Genomic DNA, 10216 nt, shown 5'->3' on the forward strand with positions numbered 1-10216 from the left:
AAAAAACTTTATAAGACAATACAATTATCTCTTTTATTAACTAGCAATAAGAAAACCATTTGGAAAATTTATCAAAAAGCACCTAAGATGAAATATTTAACAACTCACCCATTTTCTTATATGATATATCTTGTGGAATTTCCAAACCATTTTTCTCTTTAAACATTTGAAAGCAAAGTTTCAGAACTGTATTATGGAACTTTTGTCCAATGATGTTCCATTTTTCCACCATTCATTCTCCAACCCCAAAGTATAAAAAACTAAATATCTATCAACCTTGCATAAGTTATGACCATGGAAAAATTAATCTCAAATTTCACTCTCCATGAGAGGTGTATAGTATAAGATTAACATCATATTCAAAAACCTTTCTATTGATCCATTTAAATTTACAATAGCATGTGGAGAAAAAGCAAAGTAACAAGATATTTGAAAAGAAGCGCCACATTGTATCTGTTCCTTCAGAAACATGTCAATTCACAAACAAGTATGATGCCAGGGTCCCTTCAGAAGATGTATCTAGATATCATAGACCATAAATTTAGTATCTTGCGATGATTATCACCACAAACCATTTGTCGACTCAAAATATATTTCTTTGAGTTCATCTTGAAAAGACTTAATGCTGGTTTCTCATGCAAAATTACGGAGTGGTCACCATTATCACTTTTACGATGGCACCTACTGCGACTTGAAGCTTTTGTCTTTGACCCATCGAAAAAGAAGTTGAAGCCAAGAACACAATAAATCTGCTCCAATGGGCACCAATGTAAGCAAGCCACTTCCTATCAAGAATTAGCGCATATTAAAAGTAACACACTAAATTATACGACAAACACTGCCACTCTGTTTTAAAGCCTATACAACACTTTCACTATCGTCACGCTCAGAATAGAATTCTTCATCATGAGACCCTTCTTCTTCTTCTTCTTCTTCTTCTTCTTCTTCTTCTTCTTCTTCTTCTTCTTCTTCTTCTAGGTCAAAACTGAACTTCATTTCCCGATTAACCAACTCAGCAAGATCCTTTCTTCCGGCCTCCTTATAAGCATCTACAGTAGCCCAAAAGAGGGATTCATTAAGATCAATCTCCCGGTATTTCATTTTGCTATATATCCTTTTGATACCTTCAACTAGTCCTGCTTTTCCATAGCAAATTACCAAGTTAATGTAAGTAACAATATCAGGCCCGATACCCACATCTTGCATTTTCATGGAAACACTAAATGCCTTGTCCATCTGCCCCGAGGCTCCATATGCATAAATAGCAACATTATATGCAAAACTATCAAGAGCCATTTCGGCTTTCATGAAAATTTCACAAGATTCAAGTGCAAATTCATGCATTCTCATGACTGAATAAAGAAGCGCTGCTATTGCCTGCCTCGCATATGGTTTCCCATCATTATATGCCAGTTCGAGCTGAGTAACTGCCTCTAATGGAAGAGCCGCTTTCTTTAAAACCGTAAAGATTACCCTAAAAGTGGATTTATTTGGCAAAATTTTCTCAGAGAACATACGGTAAAAGAGCTTAGCACACTCTCTTAACTGCCCATTAATTGCATAAGAGGCCATAACATTATTAAAAGATTCACAATCAGTTAAAAGCCCTGACTCTTGCATCTCTTCAGCAACTTCTATGGCTTCATCTAGCATGCCCATGCTCTTATACATGCACATCATGCATGCAAAAGATGCCCCATCAGCCCGACCACTTCTCCTCAAGCTATCAAATATGAATTTTGCCTCATGTACCATTCCCAGATCAGCATAAAGATTAATCATGGTATTTGATGCTATGATATCTGGACCATCCCCATGATCCCTCATCTTTTGGTATAACTCCTGGGCTTCTCTCCAAAGACCTACTTTACTATACCCCTTTATCACAGATGTATAAACCACATTATTTGCAGGATAGCCTGATAGTTCCATTTTATGGATATAATCAAGGGCTTCCTTAACTTGGCCAGCTTCCGCATAAGCATTTATTAAGGCCCCAAACACAATTTCATTGGGTGAAACACCACTTCTAAGCATTTCTTGATAGATTTGTACTGCCTCAGCAGCTCGCCCAGTACGAGCAAAGCTTGCTAAAACAGAGGAAAAAGTAGACAATTGAGGCTTGAACCCTTCTTCTTGCATCTTGCCTAGGGTTTCCCTTGCACTATCGGATAAATCTCCACTAGAAAGCATTTGAATAAGAGAGTTATAAGTGCACTCATCTGGCCAAATTCCATGGCTTTTCATCCCCTCAAACAAGGATAAAGCTTTATCATAAAGCTTTGCATTGCCATAGGCCTTTATCATGACATTATATTCAGATACATCCTTCTTGTTTCCTGAACCTCGAACACCCACGAAGATGGCCTCGGCTTCAGACCAATGACCCATCTCAGCAAGGGCATCTATAATGGCAGCATATGTTCTAGAAGAGATTGATACCCGACTTGACAGGTTGAATTTCTCTAAAAAGGCCTTGGCTGTATTTAGCTGCCCCAAATCAATATACATCTTCATAATTACAGGTACTGATTGCTCATCTATATCTATACCCAATCGGTCCATCTCTTCAAGCATTGACTCTACTTCTTGTACCAACCTTCTCTCACTAAAGTTATGGAGAATCGTCCGGTGGGTTACGGCATTTGGGTGAAGACCCGCCTCTTTGATCTTCCTATAAATATCCAAGACTTTCTGGGTATCTCCAGATTTTGAGTACATATCTATGAATGTGTTGAACGTCATTACATCAGGTGAAATTCTTCTCTCTTCCATTTTATCAAACAAGGCTTCAGCTTCCAATGTGTGCCCATTTGATGCACAAATATGAATCATGGTATTGAAAGTCACGAGATCAGGCATAACACCAGATCTTAACATCTCAGAGAATGTAGCAGAAGCATCCTTTAACTTGGCGGCCTTTCCATACAAATCGATCAAAGTGTTAAATGTAGAAGTGAGCCGGGGCTTCCTCGTAGAAATCTCTTCCGCATTGGACAAAGACAACTGACCCTCATTGCTGGAATTACTATCAGGATATTTACTGGTAAAACGTTGAGAAAATGGGAGCTTTCCGGCCTTGAAAAGCTCAGTCGATAAGAAATACTTTGCACCCATCTCTGTTTCGTTCGAGTTAACCGATTCTAAGGCTTCCAAATCCATTTTTGATGCACACCAATCGTCAAAGAATTTCTCAGCGAGATCAAATTTCTGTGCTTCTTTAAGAATGTGAACAACCGTGCTCATAGTGACCTCATCAGGGAATATTCCTCTGGTTTTCATGTGTTTTAGCCATTGAAGACTCTCTTTTGATAACCCGGCCTTTCCATAAACATCAATAAGAGTTGCATATGTGTTATTGGTGGGAGAAACACCATCTTTTGCTATTTCAATCCAGAAAAGCCTAAGTTGGTCCCATTCCTGAGCCCTACCCAATATTCTAAGTAAAACATTGCAGTGAATCACATTAGGGATATAGTCTCTTTGAGACTTGAACCATTTGAACACAGAGAGTGCTCGGTTCCAGTCCCTTTGCTCTTTGAGGATTAGGGTTTGCTCTTTTGGGCTGAGTTTCTCAACCCAAGGACTGAGAGCTTTGTCTAAGTCAGCTTCTCTCTCGAGAGCATGGAGGACAGATGGAATGCACCCACCATATCTCCTGCTTCTGATTCCTTTAAAGGTTTTCAAAGGAGAGAGAGTGTTTGTATGGCAATAGAGCTTAAACCCCTGAAGAAAAACTCTATTTTTTGCAGGGAGAGAAACATGGGGAGATGGGAGAAGGGCCTTACCTGGATGGAGGAAGGACGTGCGATAGTTGAAATCTTTGTGAGTGCAGGAGTGGCTCATCATTCAAATTGCTCAAAACACAAACAGAAAATCACTCTTCATTTACAGTAGTCAAGGTTTCTTTCCTCTTTTGGCCCTCAGTGAGAGAAGGGACTGAGAAGCTCTGCCTCTGCCTGGCAATCAAACATCGGAGGCTCTATGACTCTCATCATCACACCAATGAGATAAAATATATTATTATTACCTTGTAAATATAAACTTTAATGTCTCATATTCAGATAAAAAAATATCTGAAAATTACGTGCATATCTTTTATAGTTTGGTTATACTTTAAGTTATTAGCACCGTGTTTATTTTTGTAAATTAAAAAAAAAGATGATTTTATTTTTTTTCGATTGCTGAACAACCGAATTTAAAGTATTTTCGGTTGTTCAACAACTAAATTCAAAGTTTATCCGACTGTTCAACAACCGAATTCAATACATTTTCGACTGTTGAACAAGTAGGATTATGTTCACTGTCGCAAGCTAAAGCTATCATATCAAACCTGTATAACCTGTTCAGTATTTGATCCCATTAGATCAACCCCCAAGCACAAAATGGGCCAGATTGACACCTAGAGTTACCACAAAAAATAAGCTTCAAGGTGACATCTGATGACCAAATCAACCAAATCCTTTCAAAATACAATGTAATGTTTTACTTATTAAGACTAAAATCAACCGGATCCTTTCAAAATCCCTTACAAGAGTGGGGGTTTTTTTATTTTCCTCCTCTCTCCTCAAACTTGCCATATCACACATATGCTTGATAACCAAAGATTGATGACAATGGCCATATACAAAATTTCACATTGCCAGATAGCAGAGAGCGCATACAAAAAAATTTGACACAACAAAAGATATGATATAAAAAATCATATGATACCAACAAAACCCTGCACTGCACTTTTAACAAAATTCATTGAACGAATTTGATGGGTCAAAATGACCAATACATTATAAAAATCAAAATGACCAATACATTGCATTCACTAATGTTTTTATCCAGATCTAAATAGTTGTTTAGATTGTGAGAAAGGTAAAAGAGAGTGAAAAATGGGGAGAATGAGAAATACCTGGACCAGTGATCTCCAAGAAACAGATCCAGTGTTTTAAAACGAGCCCCGTAGAATTTCGGTTGTTGAACAAACGAAACCATCACGGGAAGTTCAATCGAGCTAATCCCGTTTTGGTTGTTGAACGACCGAAAATACTTTGAATTTGGTGGTTGAACAATCGAAAAATGACAAAATCGTTTTTTAAAAAAATTTACGTTATGCAAAAATAAAAAACGGACATCCAAATAATAACGTAAATTATTCGGTAGCTCCGTAATAACGGAAACTATAACGGACATATGTGTAATTTTTCCAATAAACATTTCTTGTTGTACTTTTGAACCATTGTTTCATGGGCCGCATTCGAAAGGTACATAAAGCATCCATCTTAAAGATACATGCAAATACGTGGTTCATCTAAAAATAATTATAACTAACAGTCCAAATATTTTCTTAATATGATTATTATTTTTATTTTTATTTTAAAAAAAATTCATATTCATGATCTTTATGTTAAAAATTATATATTTTTTAAAATTTAAAATCAAATTATATTTAAAATATATATTTATTGCCAAACTCGGATTTCTAAAATATACGGCAAGCTCAATGCTAACCCCGTCCTTTACTTTTTACAAACGAATTTATATGTGTTTGAAAATGGGCCGTTGCAGTTTCTATAGGGCGTGGTTAACTAGGGAATTTTGGGAAGACAAACCGCCCGTGTAAGGTAACACTTCGGCATCTGAAGCATAGATGTGAAACTTTATCTGCAAGAGATCTTCCCAAGGATGCAATCCCACTTATTGAGTTACCACTGCAGCCGTATACACTACCTACATATTTGGATGGTGCAGATTTTTCACCTTAATCGAGACAAAAATATGAGCATCTTGGTGCTCCAATTTCCCCAATTCTCTCCCCTCTTCTATCGCCTCACTTCACTCCATGTGAAATTCTCTCTTCTCTCATGTTTGACAAGCTAAATTATAGGATTCCAACATTAATTTCGAAAGAACAAAACACAAATATGAATAGATCGGATAGAAATCACTTTTTTTTTTTTGAGATCTAATTCATCATGTGTTGTTGATGCAATTCTTTCATTCTTTTATGTGCGAGTCTCATTTGATTCGAGAGTTCGATACTAACAATCTTTGGCCAATTTTCGATACTAGCAGAGAACCAAAATTTTCGATTAATTTTCTAAAAAGATAAAACTCACTTTATGAAAACCAGGAAGAAGACCAAAAAAGGAGAGAGATATAGAGATGGTTGACATTATTTTGTTCATCATGTCCTATATATAAAAAGTGTAATATTTTATATGAGTAATAATCCTATGAGACCCTCCCATACACACTTGTGTATGACCTCAAAGGATCACTATTAAATTTGACACAGATCTCTAGAAAAGTTATGACATGGGTGTAGGACTTGATTTTTTTTAATATTTATTCTTATTTTTAAAATATAAAGGGATAGAATGATGATTTTAACTTCATTTAAAACCTAAAACTTATTGGAGCCTATTTTAGAGCCAAAAAATTAGTTTTTGGTGATTTTTTTAGGATCAAAGGTTTATCAAAGTTAACAAAAATTGATCAAAACATCACCCATTGGTATTAGATTTAATTTTTGATGTTTTATAAATCTATTGTAGTTTTTTTTAGAAGATTTTGATTCCTTAGAAGCATATTTGACGTGGAAGTTTGAAGATTAATCAATCAAACTCAAATTATGTGCCCTAAATACCTAATTTTTATTTTTTTATGCTATATATCATTTTTTTATTCAAATGGGCATCCTTTTTGGATTCAACTGGCGCTGCAGCTCCATTGGCCTCTTTCGCAAAAAAGGAGCCAAAGAGCTAATCGGCAATTCAAATATCGGACAGTTTATTTTCGTTTAAACGTAAAAAGCCACATGTCTGATATTCGATTTACTGGACAAAGGGGTAACTTGAGGGGGGTAACTTGAGAAAGAAAAAAATAAGGGGCTAGCTTGAGGGGGAAAATAAGGGGCTAATAATTGGGTTAATAATATTTAGAATTTTGGTAACCATTAGAAATTTTTGAAATGGGTTAGCATCGATAAGAATGGGTTAATAATATTTAGAATTTTGGAAACCATTAGAAATTTTTGAAATGGGTTAGCATTGATAAGAATGGAAACCGACCGTTAATATTTTTAGAATGGGTTAGAATTTTGGAAACCATTAGAAATTTTTGAAATGGGTTAAGCATTGGATAAGAATGGAAACCAAGACTTGTAGTGCAGTTGAAACTCAGGTGGTGCTACCATCTTAACCTCTTTGTGTGAATATATATATATATATATATATATATATATATATGAATGAATGAACACAAGTTTTTCTCTCTGCGTCTGTGTGTTTAACGTACTATCAAAGTGATCAATCATCTTCTTCTATTACTCGACTTTGTTGTTGCCGATAACCACCTTGTGGTAGGTGCTCCAATCTTGGATCTTGATAATTTGTGTTTGGCTTTATTGAACATCTTTGGCTCTTGTAAAGATAACTGTTGAATACCAAATCCCATTTCTTTTGCTCTAGTCTCCGCTTAAGCCATAATTCTCACTCCTGATTAACACGGTTTGTTTTATTTCCTTAAATCTAATTCGTGTTTTTTTAATCTCCGTTCTGTTTTTCCTATAACCCTAACTTTTGTTATTGTTTTAAGCCATTAGTCTCCTTCTGTCTCTAAAGAAAAAAAAAAAAAGAAGGGAAAAATACAAAAAAACCCCAAGACTACACTTTTTATGCAACTTACCCCAACCTAATTTTTTCTCTCACTTTTTTCTCCAAGTACACTTTCTATACAACTACCCGCCACCAAAAATAAAAATAAAAATAAACGCCTAAACTACCCTCCCTTACTTTTACCTTACTCACGCCTCTCTCTCCTCTATCCCACCAAGATAGAGGCTCCAACACTGTGCAAATGTGGTCTGGTAGTAGGGCTCCGACACTAAGTAACCCTCCCTTACTTTTACCTTACTCACGCCTCTCTCTCTTCTATCCCACCAAGATAGAGGCTCCAACACTGTGCAAATGTGGTCTGGCAGTAGGGCTCCGACACTAAGTAAAGTGTGGTCCGAAGTAGGGCTCCGGTACTATGGTTCGGAAGTAGGGCTCCAGCACTTTGTAAAGTGCAGTTGGGCAGTTGCAAAGGGCGGTCCGACAGTTGTAAAGGGCGGTCTGGCAGTAGATTTTACTCGATTCTAGGGCTCTGACATTGTGTAAAGGTGGTCCGACAACACAGTTTCAGTCCGGTAGTTGTCTTAGGGCAGTCTGGCAATGTGATGATGCGCCTGGTAATATGCTACTGAAGTCCAAAAATCAAAGTCAAATCTGGCCAAAATGATTTTTGTGTACGGGAAGGACATTTCTGTCTAAAAAAATAAACATTTTCCCTTGGGGCTATTTAAATATAAAGTTTGTTTAGGAAAAAAAAAGTGAGAGAAAAAGTTAGGTTGGTGGTAAGTTGCATAGAAAATGTGGTCTTGGGTTTTTTTTTTTTTTTTTGTAATTTTCTCAAAAAAAAAAAAAAACAAAAGTAGTTCACTTTCCTTTGTTTTTTCCTCCCTTACAACAAATTTGCCTTTTTCTTCCTTACAATACCAAAGAAACCGAATAATGGAATATAAATAATGCAAAAATTGTCTCATGGATCTTATGTTGATATGAACTTTGGAAGGCCAATGAGAGGAATTTCCACTATAAACGAAATGTGGGAATATTTGGAAAAATTTACCAGTAATTAAATCTTGCAACCCGATTCCAAATTGAATATTGATATATTTGCCTATATACATGGGGAGAAGAATATTTAAGAATATTATGTTGGGTTTATGAACTTATGGACAAAATATGTAATGGTAAGTATGAAGGCTCTTACCAATATTTGTTGCATTAAAAGTTTAAAGGAGATAAATGACAAAGTAAGGTGATGCAGTTCCTGATGAAATTGTAGTTAGAATATGAGATCATTCGAGTCAGTATCTTGAATCGTGAAATGTTATCCACATGGATACTATTAATGGCGAGTTACTTCTTGAGAATATGAGAATTACAACACAGGCCACCATTGAAAGAAAGAAATACATAAAGTCTGTCTTTGTAGCTCAACATAGCAGAGGAAAACCAACAAAAAGAGACCCATCTTCCCTGCAATATTATGAATGTAAAGAATATGGCTATGTAGTATCTCAATGTAAAAAGAAAATGTTTTATAATTATTGCAAGAAATTTTTTTCTAAGAGCATTTTAATATTTTAAAAATCATAAAATTTTAAATTTTAGATTTTGAAAATCCAAAACTACTTGTGACCTTGTTTCTGGAGAAAAGTTGCAAACAAATGGGGCAAATGACTTTTCCTTGGACTTTAAAATTCCTAACAGAGCAATTTTGGGAAAAAACAAAAAGAGTGAATTTTAAAATAAAAAAGGCACCTTTATAATAACAATAATTATCAGGGACATTTGTAATTTACACTAAAAATATATTGCTTCATTTGAAAGCTGGCCATAAAATATGGTCTTGTATTGGATGTGTGCCATACATTTTTTAATGTCATGGAAGTGCAATTCATTTGATCATGTGACGAAACGGTTGAATTCATCATATCTTACTGTGAAACAGTAATATCATGATGGGGTGGTGTATAAAACTAATAAACTTGACTTTTATCTCCCTTATCTCCAAAAAGGACATTATCTAGTCCTTGCAAGATATCATATATATCAATTTGCTTTAGACAACCTACAAGATTTTTATTGAGTCGTTGGCAAATAAACTTAAAAAGGTACTCAATGAGGTGGTGGAGGGTCTTCAAACAACCTTCATTAAAGATCGACAAACAATGGATGGTGTATTGATAGCGTAAGAGGTAATCTAAAAATCAACTTAATTTTCAAGTTATCAAACGGTGGACTAGATGAGACCAACCGATTCAAGTTGGAAACCATTGGTGTCGAAGTGGTTAGGTCTGGCATTCCTAGACCAGAAGATAACGTTGGATTGGTCAGTCATTGCACCAAATCGGCCGATCCAATACTTCTTTATAATTTAGTGTTTAACTGCTATACCCTTTCATTGGTTGAAAGTATCGAGCTCCTTCATTTCGTCCATTTTAAATATGGGTTATATTAGGAAGCTCAGGCTATAAAATATTTTGTAATTGTTTACAACAAATTTTAGACATTTACATGAAGTAATTTTTAGTAAGCATATTTTTTTGGTCATTAAGAAATATCATCGACATGGGTCACCTACATAGAGCACTATGATATTTAATTTTTCATTT

At 35.4% G+C, this 10216-nt stretch overlaps 1 protein-coding gene across 1 annotated transcript; it reads right to left on the reverse strand.

The window, feature by feature from the left end:
* Positions 1 to 356: 356 nt before the first annotated feature.
* LOC18431565 (Pentatricopeptide repeat (PPR) superfamily protein) lies at positions 357 to 4061 on the reverse strand. The gene has a single exon (XM_006841687.4). It carries the CDS (start codon positions 3847 to 3849, stop codon positions 859 to 861), a length of 2991 nt encoding a protein of 996 aa, XP_006841750.2. The 5' UTR covers positions 3850 to 4061; the 3' UTR covers positions 357 to 858.
* Positions 4062 to 10216: the final 6155 nt, after the last annotated feature.

The sequence above is a fragment of the Amborella trichopoda genome, chromosome 2, assembly GCF_054954075.1.
Source record: "Amborella trichopoda isolate Santa Cruz 75 chromosome 2, AtrichopodaSantaCruz75HAP2 v2.0, whole genome shotgun sequence".
Taxonomy (NCBI): domain Eukaryota; kingdom Viridiplantae; phylum Streptophyta; class Magnoliopsida; order Amborellales; family Amborellaceae; genus Amborella; species Amborella trichopoda.